Source organism: Ctenopharyngodon idella, chromosome 21, assembly GCF_019924925.1.
Source record: "Ctenopharyngodon idella isolate HZGC_01 chromosome 21, HZGC01, whole genome shotgun sequence".
Taxonomy (NCBI): Eukaryota; Metazoa; Chordata; class Actinopteri; order Cypriniformes; family Xenocyprididae; genus Ctenopharyngodon; species Ctenopharyngodon idella.
The window spans coordinates 2062642-2083350 of record NC_067240.1 but is presented as its reverse complement, the minus strand read 5'-3'; the positions used below and the strand labels follow the sequence as shown (position 1 = coordinate 2083350).

The following is a 20709-nucleotide window of genomic DNA, read 5'->3' as shown; positions in this document are numbered from 1 at the left end:
TTGTTTCGTCATAAGTGTTTCGGAATTTCAATGGTTCACGTGACTTTGGGAGTTTGATACACGCTCCGAACCACTGATTCGAAACAAAAGATTCATAGACCTTCATGAAGCAGTGTTTTGAAATCGCCCATCACTAGATATTGTTGAATAATGTCGTTATTTTATTTTATTTTATTTATTTTTATTTTTTTTGCCACACAAAAAGTATTCTCATCGCTTCATAACATTAAGGTTGAACCACTGTAGTCACATGAACTGTTTTAAATATGTCTTTAGGAGCTTTCTGGGCATTTGAAAGTGTTAATTATCTTGCTTTGTATCTTGCTTCGGAATTTTTGTTCCGAAGATAAATCTTACAGGTGTGGAATGACATGAGGGTGAGTAATAAATGACAGAATTTATTACCCCTTCAAAACTAGAAATGGTCTGAGTGATCTGATACATGAAGGCAATGAGTTCCAAAGTTTGGGGCAGTGACTGAAAAAGCACGATCCCCCCTGACTTTTAATCTGGATCTAGGAACCACTAAAAGAAGCTGATCAGAGGAACTCAGGGGCCTAGCAGAGGTGCCGGTTTGCTAATGTCTCCAGGTATTTTGGTGCCAACCCATTTAGAGATTTAAAAACAAACAATAAAAGTTTATATTCAATCCGGAAACAGACCAGCAGCCAATTTTTATTTAATCACTACATTAACATCTTTATACTCTACAAATTATAAAAGAGCAACAAAAACACTCCAGTGTTTCCTCTAAGAGAACTTGCTACTGGTCAGCATGTCTAGTATTGATAAAGTTTAGACAAATATCATCAAATATCATGTTTATTATGCACTGTAACATGTTTGCAGAAGTTGAGCTACATATAAGCCTACCATATGTCTACCTATTTTTAATTCACATGGACTTTGCACTTTTTGCATGATGCAACTTATAAAATAAAAATGTTTTGATAGACTTCTTCAGTCTGTACTGGTTTCGGTGTGCGGCCAGCAACCTTTGTGCTCATTTTCATTTTAAAAATACAGAAATTATTTCTTGCATAGGCTACTATTATTTTACCCTAAATACCATACTTTTTACATATTCTTCCATTATTAAAAAAACTGTTGCGTTAATTACCTTTAACAAACTGAAAACCATTAACAAGGTCTTTGTCTTTTGATATAATAAAACATTAAATGTTAAATCAAATTTAGCGCAGAATCAACTTTGTGTTACTGTCTGAGATAGTGTTAAAGAAATAGCCAAATTTCCATGTTCATCATCAAAAAGGTGCTAAGCAGAATGAGAAAAATGATTTTAATCATTAAATTTTTTTTTTTAATATATATATATATATATATATATATATATATATATGCTTATCATTAGAGCCTCTGCATTGCTATTCATCATTAAAAACGGCTTGACTGAACAACCTAAGTGCAGTCGGCCATTTTGTAAATATGCGTAAGGCCGCGTAATTATCATAATGAGGTAGTGCAGAATAGAGAGCTCTACAATGCAATTCCTACTAGTAAAAATTCAATTAGAGAGCTCAGCAATTGCATTTTTGCTATAGTAAGAACTGAATTAGAGAGCTCTAATTGGAATTCTGACTAGTGAGAATTCAATTGTAGAGCTCTCTAATTAAAAATGAGTCAATGGACAGATATGACTAGTAAAAATTTGTTTGTAGAGCACAACATTAATAACTACTGGGACTGTCATTTACATAACATTATAATGAGAACACTATTGTAATAAAACGTTGTGAATTCAATGTGTTGTTTCAGCGCGTTGTTGTGGGAAGAGCTACTACTGGAGTTAAACATTCTGATTAGCGCATAACTTAGTTCAAGCTTCATTTGTGCAGATAAAAGGCGTAATGTTAAATTTATGTAGTATAAATATCTGATTAATATAGGATGCGTTTCGTTGAGGTAAATAACCCGCAGAGCTTTATTGTACTGATGATAATTTTTAGCTCAGCGCGAGCGCTCAAACAGCAACGCAAAACATTAATAACTATGATTGTGGCTGTCATATTAATAACATTATACAGGTGCTGGTCATATAATTAGAATATCATCAAAAAGTTGATTTATTTCACTAATTCCATTCAAAAAGTGAAACTTGTATATTATATTCATTCATTACACACAGACTGATATATTTCAAATGTTTATTTCTTTTAATTTTGATGATTATAACTGACAACTAAGGAAAATCCCAAATTCAGTACCTCAGAAAATTAGAATATTACTTAAGACCAATACAAAGAAAGGATTTTTAGAAATCTTGGCCAACTGAAAAGTATGAACATGAAAAGTATGAGCATGTACAGCACTCAATACTTAGTTGGGGCTCCTTTTGCCTGAATTACTGCAGCAATGCGGCGTGGCAATCAGTCTGTGGCACTGCTCAGGTGTTATAAGAGCCCAGGTTGCTCTGATAGTGGCCTTCAGCTCTTCTGCATTGTTGGGTCTGGCATATCGCATCTTCCTCTTCACAATATCCCATAGATTTTCTATGGAGTTAAGGTCAGGCGAGTTTGCTGGCCAATTAAGAACAGGGATACCATGGTCCTTAAACCAGGTACTGGTAGCTTTGGCACTGTGTGCAGGTGCCAAGTCCTGTTGGAAAATGAAATCTGCATCTCCATAAAGTTGGTCAGCAGCAGGAAGCATGAAGTGCTCTAAAACTTCCTGGTATACGGCTGCGTTGACCTTGGACCTCAGAAAACACAGTGGACCAACACCAGCAGATGACATGGCACCCCAAACCATCACTGACTGTGGAAACTTTACACTGGACCTCAAGCAACGTGGATTGTGTGCCTCTCCTCTCTTCCTCCAGACTCTGGGACCCTGATTTCCAAAGGAAATGCAAAATTTACTTTCATCAGAGAACATAACTTTGGACCACTCAGCAGCAGTCCAGTCCTTTTTGTCTTTAGCCCAGGCGAGACGCTTCTGACGCAGTCTGTTGTTCAAGAGTGGCTTGACACAAGGAATGCGACAGCTGAAACCCATGTCTTGCATACGTCTGTGCGTAGTGGTTCTTGAAGCACTGACTCCAGCTGCAGTCCACTCTTTGTGAATCTCCCCCACATTTTTGAATGGGTTTTGTTTCACAATCCTCTCCAGGGTGTGGTTATCCCTATTGCTTGTACACTTTTTTCTACCACATCTTTTCCTTCCCTTCGCCTCTCTATTAATGTGTTTGGACACAGAGCTCTGTGAACAGCCAGCCTCTTTTGCAATGACCTTTTGTGTCTTGCCCTCCTTGTGCAAGGTGTCAATGGTCGTCTTTTGGACAACTGTCAAGTCAGCAGTCTTCCCCATGATTGTGTAGCCTATAGAACTAGACTGAGAGACCATTTAAAGGCCTTTGCAGGTGTTTTGAGTTAATTAGCTGATTAGAGTGTGGCACCAGGTGTCTTCAATATTGAACCTTTTCACAATATTCTAATTTTCTGAGATATTGAATTTGGGATTTTCCTTAGTTGTCAGTTATAATCAAAATTAAACGAAATAAGAATTTGAAATATATCAGTCTGTGTGTAATGAATGAATATAATATACAAGTTTCACTTTTTGAATGGAATTAGTGAAATAAATCAACTTTTTGATGATATTCTAATTATATGACCAGCACCTGTACTCTCTCGTGTATTATAACAAATAGGCCTCACCCTATACAAAGCCCGCAACAATAATTTTGGTCATGTAAATTAAAATTTGTAAAACAAAAAAAGAGATTGTTTTATACATTATTTTTATGCAAGTTATAATTTGTAAGTGAAAAAATAAATTATTCTGTACGTTTTTTGTCATGTCAATTAATTTATAAATGAAACAAAATAAATTTTTCTATACATTTTTACTTACAAAACTTTACTTGCAAAGCCGTTCTATGACTGCAGAGTTAACTCTGCAGGACAGCGGCCCTCCAGGACCGACGTTGCCTATCCCTGATCTATAAGACCAGATTTTTACTGTTTCTATCATATTCTTTTTATATTTTTAATCTAATATCAAAATCTAATATCCATGTGTAAAAATAATTTTTCTGTAAAAAAGTTCAGTATTGCCTCTGAGTTGAATAAAAATCTAAAGTACTTTAAATTTATACTTCCTTACATTCCACCACTGGTTATTTGGAAAATGAAATGAACAAAATTTATTGTCACAATATTAACAAATTGTTGCTAACTGCGTCCCGGGAGTTGTTCAATGGGACAGTCTGTTCTTGTCGTCTAGCAACTGTGACAGTTGCAGTTGAAGTACGAAAGTACTAAAGTTTGTACTAGATTTTTTAAAATTATATTCAACTGCCTACAAACAAAACAAAACAAACATCTAAAAATGTTGACCTTGGTCCATTTATTTATAAAGATAAGAACTATATAAAATCACATGTTGGTAACATATAAGTCAACATTTGAACCTTTATTGTATTTTTTCATTTGTGTCATTACATGTATTAGATTATTTGAGTAAACTGAAACCTAATACTTACATTTAAAAGTGTAATCTGGCAATTTCTCTAAAAAAAAAAAAAATAAAAAAAATAAAAGTCGTCACTGGCACGCAATGAATTCTGGGGTAGGCAAAGCCACGAAGGATACATCTGTTGTATGCTTAATTTCACGGGAAACAAAGGACGTGTTTGTTGGCCGCATTTGAAGGAGCCTTCGAATTGGGACAGCCTTCATCATGCCGTGGTGACGCAATCAGCTATACCGTCCACTTTAACAAGTCTTGGTGTGTCCTGGAAAGGCCGTGTCAGCTGCATCCTTCGAAGGATGCACCCCCTGAATTTGGACACAGCTGATGACGTACATTCGAGTACTACTGACCAATACGGAATGTCGAAAGGACAAAACACGCAACACTTAGAATGCAATACATTACAATTTTGACCTTCCCCAGAGGTTCCCCTTGTCAAACAATCCAACTTCACTACTAATTAAACTCTATTAAAGGTAATTCTATCTTTTGCTTAATCTAAATATAAAATTATTTAAAAGTCATGGATCTGAACATGAACATTTGCTCACTTAGACACCTTCATGCAATGCTTTTTCTTATGTTTCTATAGATGAGATATTTGGGTGAAACTCTTTTCACAGTGTGAGCACTTGTACAGCTTCTCTCTAGTATGAATTATCTAGTGTGATTTTAAGGCATTGGATGCAGTGAACATCTTTCCACAGTGGAAATATATATGAGGTTTCTCACCAGTATGAATACGCTGGTGAAATTGTAAAGTTTGCAGTAGTGAAAAACTATTTCCACAAAAAGAGAAAAAGTGAGGCTTCACACTAGTATGAACTTTAAGGTGTGTTCTTAAGCCTGATTCCACAACATGTGTTTTATCACACTGATCACAGCTGAATGATCTCACTCCAGAGTGAGAGAGCAGATGATCATTGAGAGAGCTTTTGCGATTGAAACTCTTTCTATACCGAATGCATGTGAACGGTTTTTCTCCAGTTTGAATTCTCGTGCACATTCAAGCCTCCTTTCTGAATGAAACTCTTTCCATTGAGTGCATGTATAAGGCCTCTCTCCAGTGTGAGATCTCATGTGCTCCTTTAGGCGTCTAAAACTCTTTCCACACTCAGAGCAGGTGAAAGATCCTTTGACTCCAGTTTTTCGAGCTCGTTTTTGTGTGAAACACTTTTCAGTCTGTGAAATATCTGTTTTCTCATCTTCCTTTGAGAAATAATTTAAGTGATGATTTGAATGATTTGAATCTCATGTTGTCTTCATTCACCTCCATCGGATCTAAAATCAACATGTAACGTTTTCAAAATTTAAATAAAGGAGAAATGAGAACAGCAATAATCTATAAAAAGGTGAGTCACAATTAAGTAAAAATGTTGTCCTTTTTTTAGATTTGATCTTAATGTTCCTCATCAATCATTAAAGAGAATGAATTAAAACACCAACCTATTTGTTCCTCTGTATCTTCATCTTTCATTCTGCAGGGTTCTTCCTCAAACTCCATCTTTACAATAGTATGTCAGTAGTTTCTCCTGGAGTAATTCCTCTTGCTTGCTTCTTCTTCTCCTGTGGGAAGATGGGAATATTCCCCATCATTTAATCTCTCATGAACGGCTGTGGGAGCGGCTTCACTGACTGAAGGTGTGAATTGTGTGAACAGACATTTATGTTCAAACACTTTCTTGCAACAGGCTCTAAATAATGACAAAAAATAATGAATGTATCTTCTCAAAAGTGGTGTTATTATCAGAAATGAGCTCTATATTTCCAGCACTCTTAAACTACGAGTATGAGCTGAAGAAAGTACTTCCATCCACATCCAGCCATCATAAACGTACTTCACACGGTTCCGGGGGTTAATAAAGGCCTTCTGAAGCTAAGTGATGCGTTTGTGTAAGAAAAATATCCATATTTAACAATTATGAAGTAAAATATCTAGCTTCCGGCAGACCGCCTTCCGTATTCAAACAGAACTGACGTTGCGTCAATTAAAGGTTCAGTTCACCCAAAAATGAAAATTCTGTCATTAATTACTCACCCTCATGTCGTTCCACACCCTTAAGACCTTCATTCATCTTCAGAACACAAATTAAGATATTTTACATAAAATCAGATGGCTCAGTGAGGCCTCCATAGCCAGCAAGACACTTTCAGATGCCCAGAAAGCTACTAAAGACATATTTAAAACAGATCATGTGACTACAGTGGTTCAACCTTAATGTTATGAAGCGACGAAAATACATTTTGTGCGCCAAAAAACAAAATAATGACTTTATTCTACAATATCTAATGTTGGGCGATTTCAAAACACTGCTTCATGAAGCTTTACGAATCTTTTGTTTTACAAATCAGTGGTTCGGAGCGCGTATCAAACTATATATCAAATCGCGTTTAACATTCTTCTTTCTCATTTTCATATTGTGCAGAGAGTGATGCAATAAAGTCTTCAATATCTTAATGCATCACGTTTAAACAGCTAAAACAAGTTGTTTGAAAAATGGATTATGATTAGACTATTATTGCCACTTTTACACAAATGCATTATATGCACAATTTATGCAAATAATTGAACTCCACTAAGAATCAAAACACATCCCGTCACAAATCATTTTATGGCAACACACTGGTTTTCTAAACTATTACTTTGACCTTCCCCAAAGGTTTCCCTTATCAAACAATCAACCTTCACTACTAATTTTAGCAAATTATGCAGCTTTTGATTAATCAAATAATTTACTTTGTTAGTGTATTATTTTGTAAGTGATGGACCTGAACATGAACATTTGCTAATTAGACACCTTCGGGCAACACTTTTTCTTATGAGTCCATAGATTAAATAATCGGGTGAAACTCTTCCCACATGAAGTGCACTGGTGCGGCTTCTCTCCAGTATGAACTCTCATATGATCTTTCAGGTTTCCTGACAGAGCGAAACTCTTTCACAGTGTGAGCACTTGTACGGTTTCTCTCCAGTATGAATTCTCTGGTGTTTTTTTAATGCACCTGATGTAATGAAGGCTCTTCCCACAGCCAGAGCACATATAAGGTTTCACACCAGTATGAATACTCTCATGCTCTTTTAAATGCTGCAGTCGTGTAAAACACTTTCCACAAAAATTACAAACGTGAGGCTTCACAGCTGCATGAAGTCTAAGGTGTCTTCTTAAGCCTGATTCCACAACAAATGTTTTATCACACTGATCACAGCTGAACGACTTCTCTCCGGAGTGAAAGTGCAGATGGTCATTGAGAGCGGTTTTGGATGTGAAACTGTTTCCACACTGAGTGCATGTATAAGGCCTCTCTCCAGTGTGAATTCTCATGTGTCTTATAAGGTTTGATTTTTGTCTGCAACTCTTTCCACATTGAGTGCATGTGAACAGTTTTTCTCCAGTGTGAATTCTTGTGTGTCTGTTAAGCTCTGATTTAGTCGTGTAACTCTTTCCACACTCAGAGCATGTGAACGGTTTTTCTCCATTGTGATTTCTCGTATGTACATTTAAGTCCTCTTTGCGACAGAAACTCTTTCCACACTGAGCGCATGTATAAGGCCTTTCTCCAGTGTGAATTATCATGTGTACCTTAAGGTGTGCTTCATGTCTGTAACTCTTTCCACACTCAGAGCAGGTGAACGGTTTTTCTCCAGTGTGAATTCTCATGTGTCTGTTAAGGTGAGATTTATATGTGAAACTCTTTCCACACTCAGAGCATGTGAATGGTGTTTCTCCATTGTGAACTCTTGTATGCACATTTAAGTCCTCTTTGCGACTGAAACTCTTTCCACACTGAGTGCATGTATAAGGCCTTTCTCCAGTGTGAATTCTCATGTGTACCTTAAGGTGTGCTTCATGTTTGTAACTCTTTCCACACTCAGAGCAGGTGAACGGTTTTTCTCCAGTGTGAATTCGCATGTGTCTGTCAAGGCGCGATTTATACGTGTAACTCTTTCCACACTCAGAGCAGGTTAAAGATCCTTTGATTCCAGTTTTTCCAGCTTGTTTTTGTGTGAAACTCTTCTCAGTCTGTGAAACGACTGCATTTCCATCTTCATGTTTGAAATGATGAGGTTTTTGAAACAGATGTTGTTCATCTTCATTTTTAAAAGTTAGTTTTCCATCTTCATTTGTGAAATGATGTTTGTCTTCATTCACTTCCATCAGGTCTAAAATCAACATATTAAATTCAATTAAAAAAGAACAATTGAGAAACAAAGAAATAAATTTCATTCATAATTTAGCACAAATCTAGTTTACTACTAGTAGTATCTAGCTCTAGATATATTCTTATATCAGTTTTCATCTAAAGCCCAAAGTATACTTCACTTTCACGAGTACACATGGGTCAGTGTACTTTGCGCGTGACGCGAATTTCGTCATCAGAAGAGTATGCGCATCCTTGCGCCGCCCGATTTTTGTAACCACGCATACTTATATACACAGGTTGCAAATGTGCATTTAATTTTTTTAGTTTATCCACAAGGTGGCACGGTTGCCTGGGGATGTCGATTTACAAAGTAGTCAAAGAAAAACTGCATTAACAGAACAGACCGGAATGCATGCAAGCTACAGCGACAATGGAGCCAAACATAGACGAAAGTACCCTCATTTATACAACTCTAGCATGAAAGAATACAAAGATATTTACATGGGTTGTAACTCATGGCGACAGATTGATCAAAACTGCGCATGTCGAATGCCTGTGTTTGCGTATGAGTCAAATGAAGTATACTTTGCAAGGCTGTGCATTCGACTGTCCACGTTCACTAGCATACGCTTAAAAAAAACCAAGTATACCCAGGGCTTCAATGTTCCTCATCAGTCATTAAAGACAAAGAAGGAAAACACAAACCTATTTGTTCCTCTGTATCTTCATCTTTTATTCTGCAGGGTTCTTCTTTAATCTCCATCTTTACAATAGTATGTCAGTAGTTTCTCCTGGAGTAATTCCTCCTGCTTGCTTCTTCTTCTCCTGTGGGAAGATGGGAATATCACCATCATTTAAACACTCATGAACGGCTGTGGGAGCGGCTTCACTGACTGAAGGTGTGAATTGTGGTCGCTGTTGATCATTTAGCAGATGATCATCACACTTACAATCACTCTCAATTATATATATGTATAACATTTCAGCAGACCCCATAAGTCATCCTGTTTGTTTTCCTCAGTTTTTAAAGCATTTCAAATATTAAACTCTACAGTAAATCTTGATTTTATGGAAGGGTAGGTTTAGGGTAAGGTTGGGGGTTAGGTTTTTAGATAGATTTACTATGTGTATGTCTAGTGTATTAATCTGATTGTATAATTTATCTTATGTTTTACAAATATATGTTATTTTATACATTATAAGATTCAAAAGCAAAATAAGTTAAATATGAAATAATTAACTTCAAAAGATTGTTTTAGTCAATCACATCCACACTTGTTTCTTTGCTTGGATCATGATTAAAATACAGTGGTCTCTAATTTCAAATGGCTACAGATGTTTTTTTAAGACCAATTTGGCCTGTTATAGAGCAAATAAACAACAAATAAATTAGCTTAAAGAAAAGAAAAAAAAACAGCCACAATATCAGATTTTGCCAATTTGCTTGTTAAAAAAATAAATAAATAAATAAATGGAATCGGCCATGATCGTTGCATCACTACCATTTTCATTTGTCTACAAATCGTGGTGTTGTTTTTAAATAAAATAACTCTTTTAACCGGGTGCTCCTAAATTTTTGCTGGTGCTCTTAACTTTATGTTGGGGGTACCAGTGCTACCAAGTAAAAAAGTTAATTTCAAGCCCTGTTAATAAACTTTTTGGGAAACATATTAGCCATTAATGCACAAATGAGATGTTACATAAATGCTTATGTAGTTGCAACTTGGTGCCAAAAAATAGAGACGAACTCAGAGTAACGTAATCTGTTAAATCATGTCCCAATAGACGTAACTTTACATGAATTAAATAAAACATCCATGAATGAGTGCATGTTTAAGGAGTACACAACCCACTCCTTAAAACTCCTTAAATTATATTAACGTCTACTACATATAATTTATTTAGATAATAAACATATAAATAATTACAGCTCTGTGAAAATGTATTATCTCCGTGAGAGAAGTTCTGTGTAAAGCAGGCATTTCATAATCTTCTAGACAGACAAAATCATTAATAATTCTGATAACATGCCAGATGAGATGGACTAAGTAATTGCGATGTATTCACTGTTTTGTTTATTTTTCTGACAAAGTTTGTTTATTTCAGTGAATGCATGCATAATGTATTTGTATTCCAATAAATATACCATTCTCTTCACTCTTTTTAGCCTATCAAACAGCACATAAACCTTTTAAAATTGTAATTTTAAAACGAATGCAAATATATTTATGGGGAGTTGATAGTCTTTTATTTATGTTCTCCATTTGAAAACATTAAGACTGTAAATTTATTTTGCCTGTTGTTAATATTAATGCTGTTGTTATAAATAAAAAGATGCAACTGGCATTATTAAGCTACACTAAAGCAGTAATGTTTTTTTTATTCAGGCAGATTAGAATGTTTCATGATTTTTTTTTAAAATTTGTTAGAATTATTTTTACATGCTATATTCATTGAGACACTTTAGTGACAGTGTAGTTATATATATATATATATATATATATATATACACAGAAATTACAGTATTCAAAAATTGTTAAATAAAACGGTTTGTTCAGTTCAGTGCTGTTGTTATAATTGTCAAAATCAGAAATAAAACTTTGAATAAAAAGCGATTCTGTATATCGGTTATCGGGCACATAAACATGCAAATAATTGGTATTGGTTATAAAAATTTGGTCAATCTTTACATTCAACCAGCTTAACAAAAACTGTTTCTGGAACAAATCGCCTACCCTGCCTTTAAGTGTTTTACCCAAACAACTCCTCTAGATGATTTGTAAGCTGCTTACATTAGATATGATTTACATGAATTGAAAACTGTTTATTAAGTTTCATTCGTTCATTACATAAAATGAAAACACAAATCAATCATAATATTCACAAATTGTATTATGAAAAAACAGTCAGTATAGCGAGTTTACGTTTCACGAGCGTTTACAACATCAGTCGATTCATTTCGATTCATGTCCAAATGATTCACTAAATGTACCGACTCGTATAATTTACTTCTCCAAATAAATGTACTCACAGTCTGAAAAGGAGCAGATTTAGATCAGAATGAACGGCTGTGTTTCACTTCTCATGTTTATGTTCCCTCGCTCACTTCTCTTCTTCTCCTAGACTCGATGTGTGTCATTGCTTCGGTTGCACGAGCGCCCTCTACTGGCGGAAACCAATTCCTATTATTCAAAGACTAGTTGCAGATTATACAAACACTATTCATCTCCCCAAATATGTTTGATTTGGGATAAAGAATCAAACTTCAAATATCTGCTAAAAAGTTTGTAATTGTATTTACCTTCTGAACTCCTTCAACTGTTGTGTGTTACTGATGTTGTTCATTTTAATATAAATCGACTTCATTTTAAAGTTAGATGGTACAACTATTAATAATAAAAATGTGAGAGATATTAAGAGATATGAATATTTAACTTAAAAACTTTATCCACGCAGTTCAATGCAAGTTGTCAGATTTAGATTTCTCCCAACAAAAATAAATTGTTAAATTGTTTCAAGAATCACGATGGATTCAACTAGTACCCAAAATCTGAAAATAAGTTAATTTTCATTACTTTTTTGGACTAAATTGTTTGTCAAAATATAACATATAACCATATAAGAGCCTGAATTACCTTAAACCTTATCCCCAGGCACGGCCTTTCAGAGTTTGTCGCCATTTTCTGAATATGAATACGTTTTCACAAAAACAATATTGACATATTTATAGCACTAAAACGTAAAAATACTTATGTATTGACAGCAATAAAACATAAATCATTTACGTATCCAAGTGTGAATGTGTATGAATTCCCATGTATTAATATTAAAATCGTGGCATTAATGTTTTAAATCAATTGTATTCAATTGTCATATCAATACATGTTTTAGTCGAATTTATTCAATGCAGTTTACTCATCTACTTAATATGAAATATAATTTCTGTTCACGACTTGTGTTGTGAACTCGTTTCGGAGGATTACATAATGTTAAACAACACTTTGAAACCTTAAAATTAATAAAATTTCTGTAATTGTTTAACCATTTTGTAATATTTAGTTTGTTTGCTGTGAGACACAGAAGGCGTTTTCTCCTATGCAGCGACTGACAATACAACCATAAGATACAACAAAAACACAACATAAATTAACAAATCACATCAATTTTATTTGTTCGCTGTACTCCAAATCTTTAGAATTCATATATTTGTAAGGAACAGATACAAATTCAGCCCTTTATCCATCAATCTTCATCTTCATTCTCAGCATGACCGTCACGTTCAAAGCCCGCGCTTTTTGAAAGTTGCACCCTCGAGATGCGCTACAACATGGTTTACGGCACTGATATCGAACGCTCACTGGTCCTCACCTGCTTCATCACAGATGGCGACATGCCGTTTCAGTGGATTGACATTTGAAATGTGCGCGCGCCTTCACGGACTAAGCCGGATTGATATTTTCATGGATTAGTAAATTAAATTCTGCTCTGTAACCTATAAAAAAAACTATTACCGCCAGGACTGCGACTGCAACTCATCATCATTTGAACTACTTTTGACATTTTCGCAATAAATAAATTATTGTGATTATGCTTGTTTGTCTGTTATTCTTTTATTTATAACAGTAGGTAGTTTAAAGAAATGGTTATGGGTAGGTTTAGGGGTAGGTGTAGGATTAGTGGCTCAAAATATCGTTTAAATGCTATATTTTTACAACCCGAATTCCAGAAATGTTGGGACGTTATTCAAATTTGAATAAAATGAAATGTGAGTTTCAAATCACATGAGCTAATATATTATTCACATTAGAAAACAGATAACATAACAAATGTTTAAACGGAGAGATTTTACACTTTTATCCACTAAATGAGCTCATTTCTAATTTGATGCCTGCTACAGGTCTCAAAAAAGTTGGCACGGGGGCAACAAATGGCTAAAAAAGCAAGACATTTTGAAAAGATTCAGCTGGGAGAACATCTAGCAACTAATTAAGTTAATTGATATCAGGTCTGTAACATGATTAGCTATAAAAGGGATGTTTTAGAGAGGCAGAGACTCTCAGATGTAAAGATGGGCAGAGCTGTGAAAGAGTGCGCAAAAAGATTGTGGAAAACAATGTTCCTCAACGTCAAATTGCAAAGGCTTTGCAAATCTCATCATCTACAGTGCATAACATCATCAAAAGATTCAGAGAAACTGGAGAAATCTCTGTGCATAAGGGACAAGGCCGAAGACCTTTATTGGATGCCCGTGGTCTTCGGGCCCTCAGACGACACTGCATCACTCATCGGCATGATTGTGTCAATCACATTACTAAATGGGCCCAGGAATACTTCCAGAAACCACTGTCGGCAAACACAATCCGCCGTGCCATCTGCAGATGCCAACTAAAGCTCTATCATGCAAAAAGGAAGCCATATGTGAACATGGTCCAGAAGCGCCGTCGTGTCCTGTGGGCCAAGGCTCATTTAAAATGGACTGTTTCAAAGTGGAAAAGTGTTCTATGGTCAGACGAGTCCAAATTTGACATTCTTGTTGGAAATCACGGACGCCGTGTCCTCCGGGCTAAAGAGGAGGGAGACCTTCCAGCGTGTTATCAGCGTCTACCAGCATCTCTGATGGTATGGGGGTGCATAAGTGCATACGGTATGGGCAGCTTGCATGTTTTGGAAGACACTATGAATGCTGAAAGGTATATAAAGGTTTTAGAGCAACATATGCTCCTCTCCAGACGACGTCTATTTCAGGGAAGGCCTTGTGTATTTCAGCAGGACAATGCAAAACCACATACTGCAGCTATTACAACAGCGTGGCTTCGTCGTAGAAGAGTCCGGGTGCTGAATTGGCCTGCCTGCAGTCCAGATCTTTCACCTATAGAGAAAAATACGTCAAAGACGACCACAAACTCTTCAGCAGCTGGAAACCTATATCAGGCAAGAATGGGACCAAATTCCAACACCAAAACTCCAGAAACTCATAACCTCGATGCCCAGACGTCTTCAAACTGTTTTGAAAACAAGAGGAGATGCTACACTATGGTAAACATGCCCCCGTCCCAACTATTTTGAGACCTGTAGCAGGCATCAAATTTGAAATGATCTCATTTTGTGCATAAAATTGTAAAATTTCTCAGTTTAAACATTTGTTATGTTATCTATGTTCTATTGTGAATAAAATATTGGCTCATGTGATTTGAAAGTCTTTTAGTTTTCATTTTATTTAAATTTAAAAAAAGTCTCAACATTTCCGGAATTCGGGTTGTACTAAAATTGTCATTTTCCAACACATTTCTGTCTATTATGTTTTATTCTTTTAACATTCTGTATAAAATGGGTATGTTTAGATTCAGGGTGGCCAGGGGTTTAGGGATCTTACATTTATCTACAAAACGATAAAGGGAAATTATACATAATGTTATATCTTAATGACATGAAAGATTCGTAAATATTTTACGTTATTTCGCTGAAAAAACAGAAGTATTTTTACGTTTTAGTGCTATAAATATGTCAATATTGTATGTTTCAGCACCTTTCTAAACACACAAAAATTTACATTTCGTGTCTTTGAAAGTTACATATTTATACCTACGTATTAAGAAGGAGACCAGGCTGGAATGCACGGAACCAATATGATGAAACACATCTGACTTCTTCCTCAAGTTTTCTCAACTGTTTAGGTTCACTTAAGACTTTATATCCAACTTTGTGAGCGCACGTGCTTTGAGTGCGTGAAATTTGCCTCTTCTTCTTGCATTTGAATTGTTTAAAAAATCTTGAGTGTTTTAAATTGATAAGACTTACAAACACGTGCAAATAATAAACTTTCACTATATAATGGCTAAATGCTTTTAATCCACGAATCACATGCGTTCCAAAACGTGGGGCCTGGTTCGTACGGATCAACTGCGATCCGTTACACCCCTACTTAGAATGAAATACATTACAATTTTGACCTTCCCCAAAGATTCCCCTTGTCAAACAATCAAACTTCACTACTAATTTTAAACTACTCTATTTAAGGTAATTCCATCTTTTGCTTAATCTAAATATAAAATTATTTAAAAGTCATGGATCTGAACATGAACATTTGCTAATTAGACAACTTCGGGCAACACTTTTTCTTATGAGTCCATAGATTAAATAATCGGGTGAAACTCTTCCTACATGAAGAGCACTGGTGCGGCTTCTCTCCGGTATGAACTCTCATATGATCTTTCACGTGTCCTGAATGAGCGAAACTCTTTTCACAGTGTGAGCACTTGTACGGTTTCTCTCCAGTATGAATTCTCTGGTGTTTTTTTAATGCACCTGATGTAATGAAGGTCTTCCCACAGTCAGAGCACATATAAGGTTTTACACCAGTATGAATACTTTCATGCTCTTTTAAATGCTGCAATCGTGTAAAACACTTTCCACAAAAATAACAAATGTGAGGCTTCACACCCGTATGAAGTCTAAGGTGTCTTCTTAAGCCTGATTCCACAACAAATGTTTTATCACACTGATCACAGCTGAACGACTTCACTCCGGAGTGAAAGTGCAGATGGTCATTGAGAGCGGTTTTGGATGTGAAACTGTTTCCACACTGAGAGCATGTATAAGGCCTCTCTCCGGTGTGAATTCTCATGTGTCTTAAAAGGTTTGATTTTTGTCTGCAACTCTTTCCACATTGAGTGCATGTGAACAGTTTTTCTCCAGTGTGAATTCTTGTGTGTCTGTTAAGCTCTGATTTAGTCGTGTAACTCTTTCCACACTCAGAGCATGTGAATGGTTTTTCTCCATTGTGATTTCTCGTATGTACATTTAAGTCCTCTTTGCGACAGAAACTCTTTCCACACTGAGCGCAAGTATAAGGCCTTTCTCCAGTGTGAATTATCATGTGTACCTTAAGGTGTGCTTCATGTTTGTAACTCTTTCCACACTCAGAGCAGGTGAACGGTTTTTCTTTAGTGTGAATTCGCATGTGTCTTTTAAAGTGTGATTTATATGTGAAAATCTTTCCACACTCAGAGCAGGTTAAAGATCTTTTGACTCCAGATTTTCCAGCTTGTTTTTGTGTAAAATTCTCTTCAGTATTTGAAACGACTGCATTTCCATCTTCATTTTTGAAATGATGAGGATTTTGAAGCAGATGTTGTTCATCTTCATTTTTATATGTCAGTTTTCCATCTTCATTTGTGAAATGATGGTGTTTGTCTTCATTCACTTCCATCGGGTCTAAAATCAACATATTAAATTCAATTAAAAAAGGACAAATGAGAAACAAAAAAAAAAAAAGTATACCCAGGGCTTTAATGTTCCTCATCAGTCATTAAAGATAATAAAGGAAAACACCAACCTATTTGTTCCTCTGTATCTTCATCTTTTATTCTGCAGGGTTCTTCCTTAATCTCCATCTTTACAATAGTATGTCAGTAGTTTCTCCTGGAGTAATTCCTCCTGCTTGCTTCTTCTTCTTCTCCTGTGGGAAGATGGGAATATTAAACTCTCATGAACAGCTGTGTGAGCGGCTTCACTGACTGAAGGTGTGAATTGTGGTCGCTGTTGTTCATTTAGCAGATTATCATCACACTTACAATCACTCTGGATTATCCAGCTTTAAAGGTAGGGTAGGTAACTTTCAGGAAGGCTATCCACCCTCCCTTCAGAGCGTCTCCAAAGCCACACCTCCTCCAAAACACATGAACGCGTACAGCAGGGAGCAAAAAAAGCAAGTGTTTCCGACTGCGTCCCTCAGTACTACAAACCACATGCCAACAAATTACACTCCCTACCTCAAGTTATGCCCCCATAATGAAACAGACATTCGCAATGTCATCAGAGCCCCTCCCTCTGGATTTGTCGACATCATCACTACTACTACTACTCTTCTTGCTTCACTTTTTAAGCTTCACTATCGCCACCTTGTGATAAGGCATACAGATCGTATAACATTTCAGCATAACATTTTTGTTTCCCTCAGTTCTTAAAGCATTTTAAATATTAAACTCTACAGTAAATTTTGATTTTATGGAAGGGTAGGTTTAGGGTAAGGTTGGGGGGTAGGTTTTTAGCTAGAATTACTATGAGTGTATTAATCTGATTGTATAATTTATTTTAGTTTTATAAATTAGTTTCACTAATAGATGTTATTTCATACTTAAGATTCAAAAGCAAAATAAGTTAGTCTTACAAACATTTCATGCATAAACCAAGAAAAAATTTACGCCAACAGATTGTTTTAGTCAATTACATCCACGCTTGTTTCTTCACGGGAGGCGTGACTTGTTTAGGAACGATAAAAGGAGGAGTAATGACAATGGAGGATGAGAGAGGACCAGGCCTGGGACATTTAAAGGGTTAGTTCACCCAAAAATGAAAATAATGTCATTTAATATGCTTTTTTTTAAATTTGTTAGAATTATTTTTACATGCTATATTCATTACCTGGTTGTTTACCTTATCAAAGAGTTTGTTTTTTTTAAAAAGACACTTTAGCGACTGCAGTTTATATATATATATACACAGAAATTACAATATTCAAAAATTGTTAAATAAAACAATTTGTTCAGTTCAGTTGTTATAACTGTCAAAAACAGAAATAAAACAATGAATAAATATCGATTCTGTATATTGGTTAATCGGCCACATAAACATGCAAATAATTGGTACTGGTTAAAAAAAAAAAGTCAAATCGCCTACCCTGCCTTTAAGTGTTTTGCCCAAACAACTTTTTTAGAAACAATTCAACTCCTCTAGCTAATTTGTACATATCATGCTTACATTAGATATGATTTACGTGAATTGAAAACTGTTTATTAGGTTTCATTCGTTCATTACAAAAAGTGAAAAAACAAATCATAATATTCACGAATTGTAATATGAAAAAACAGTCAGTAGCGAGTTTACGTAATGTACAACATCAGTCGGTTCATTTCGATTTATTTCTAAATGATTCACTAAATGAACCGATTCGTTCAGTCGTTTGGATTTAGATTTATCCTAATAAATAAAATAAATGTACTCACAGTCTGAAGAACAGCAGTTTTAGCGCAGAATGAACGGCTGTGTTCCACTTCACATGTTTATGTTCCCTTCCCTCATTCACTTCTCTTCTTCTCCTAGAATCGTGTGTAATTGCGTTGGTTGAGCGCCCTCTACTGGCGGAAATCAATCCCTATTAAACTATCTAACCTTCATAGACTAGTTGCAGATTACACAAACACTATTCATCTCCCCAAATATGTTTGATTTGGGATGAAGATTCAAACTTTAAATATCTGCTAAGAAGTTTGCAATTGTATTTGCCTTCTGAACTCCTTCAACTGTTGTGTGTTACTGATGTTGTTCATTTTAATATAAATCTTGACTTCATTTTAAAGTTAGATTTTAGATTATTAATAAAAATGTGAGAGGTATTAAAAGATATTAAGATTTAACTTAAAAACTCCGTCCAAGCAGCTTAATGCAAGTTGTCAGATTTAGATTTCTCCCAACAAAAATGTTTTGGCATTTTCCCCTATTAAATCCAGTCATGCAGCAGGCTCTTTTGCCACTCAGTCCAGCTGTGCGAGCGTGTTCCAGCGGGAAAGTGACGTCAGTGCATACACTCTATACATATAATTTTCTTTTTATATGAGCTGTTTTCACATTGATTTTGATTGGATCGATATCTACAATATTTAGCAATACTTTTAAATAAGGTCATTTTTCAATTCATACATATATACATACCATTTTGCAATAATGACTTACCAAAAGATGAACCCTAGATATTAAGCAAAAACAGAAAAAAATAAAATAAAAATGAATCTCACCACAGTTCACCTGAAAAACTTTAGAAATATTTTAATGCAAAACAAGTGTTTGAAGTTCAGCAAAGTTGAACCATATCATTATAAATCATGTTACAATGGTTGAGAAAAGAGAAGGGCAATGCTTGACCAAACTGTTACCAGATTTAAACTTCACTACTAATTTTAGTAAATTACCCTCTTAGATTAAATCACTCTATTGAAACAATCTAAATGTCAAATTAGTTGTGAGTGCAATATTTGTAAATCATGGATGTGAATGTGAACTTTGCTCACTTAGACAACTTCAGGCAATGCTTTTTCTCATGAGTCCGTAGACTAGATGATCATCTGAAACTCTCCCCACATGTTTTTGTGTAAAAAAACACTTTTCAGTCTGTGAAATTACTGTTTCCCCCATCTTCATTTGACGTCTGTCTTCATTCACCTCCATCTGATCAAAAATCAACATATAAAATTTTCAAAATTTGAATAAAGAAGGAGAAGTAAGACCAACAATAAACTATAAAAGGTGAATCACAATTAAGCAAAAATTTAGTCCTTTTTTTTAGCTTTCATCATAATGCTCCTCATCAGTCAATAAAAAGAATGAAGGAAAACACCAACCTATTTGTTCCTCTGTATCTTCATCTTTTATTCTGCAGGGTTCTTCTTTAAACTCCATCTTTACAATAGTATGTCAGTAGTTTCTTCTTCTTCTCCTGTGGGAAGATGGGAATATTCCCCAGCATTTAAACTCTCATGAACGGCTGTGGGAGCGGCTTCACTGACTGAAGGTGTGAATTGTGGTCGTTTTTTCCTAATTTAGCAGATGATCATCACACTTACAATCACTCTCAATTATCCAGGTGCAAATATTTTGCTCTTATTGTAATTTAGGAACAATTCCATTAATTGTTTTTTTTTATAAAGCAGGACACAATATATGAAACAAACAAAATCACATATTTGAAGTTTAAAATAAAAAATAGGTAAATAGATAAAAAAAAAAAAAAAAACAATTTAAAAACTAATAATAACATAAATGTACACATATTTAAATCCACAAGCATACATAATGACAGAAATATTTAGAACAGAAAATATAATAAATTGTGACTATATTGTATTTCATTAGAACATCAATCTTATAATTGAATCAAAACTAGTTTGCACATACTTTATAATATAACATTAAAGTTTAAATAACAATTTTAACTAAACTTCAAATGGTTACAAATTGTATGTATGAAATAATGATGATAGGTTAATTGTTCCCAGAATGTTATACCTAAAAAAAAAG

General features: G+C 35.1%; 2 protein-coding genes across 2 annotated transcripts; both read right to left on the bottom strand.

Moving 5' to 3' along the window:
* Positions 1-7262: 7262 nt before the first annotated feature.
* LOC127503429 (gastrula zinc finger protein XlCGF57.1-like) lies at positions 7263-20540 on the bottom strand. Its single transcript, XM_051877178.1, has 2 exons — positions 20034-20540; positions 7263-8656 (listed from the first exon to the last, which is right to left on the bottom strand). Exons 1-2 carry the CDS (start codon positions 20089-20091, stop codon positions 7434-7436), a joined length of 1281 nt encoding a protein of 426 aa, XP_051733138.1. The 5' UTR covers positions 20092-20540; the 3' UTR covers positions 7263-7433.
* Positions 12784-18709, bottom strand: LOC127503434 (gastrula zinc finger protein XlCGF57.1-like). Its single transcript, XM_051877237.1, has 3 exons — positions 18642-18709; positions 16973-17095; positions 12784-16851 (listed from the first exon to the last, which is right to left on the bottom strand). Exons 2-3 carry the CDS (start codon positions 17028-17030, stop codon positions 15725-15727), a joined length of 1185 nt encoding a protein of 394 aa, XP_051733197.1. The 5' UTR covers positions 17031-17095; positions 18642-18709; the 3' UTR covers positions 12784-15724.
* Positions 20541-20709: the final 169 nt, after the last annotated feature.

Excerpts from the sequence above, each read along its gene's own strand:
- LOC127503434 (XM_051877237.1), bottom strand. The coding sequence starts at position 17,030 with ATGGAGATTAAGGAAGAACCCTGCAGAATAAAAGATGAAGATACAGAG. Across the intron at positions 16,852-16,972 it reads AGATACAGAGGAACAAATAG|ACCCGATGGAAGTGAATGAA; the intron begins GTTGGTGTTTTC and ends TGTTGATTTTAG.
- LOC127503429 (XM_051877178.1), bottom strand. The coding sequence starts at position 20,091 with ATGGAGTTTAAAGAAGAACCCTGCAGAATAAAAGATGAAGATACAGAG. Across the intron at positions 8,657-20,033 it reads AGATACAGAGGAACAAATAG|ACCTGATGGAAGTGAATGAA; the intron begins GTTGGTGTTTTC and ends TGTTGATTTTAG.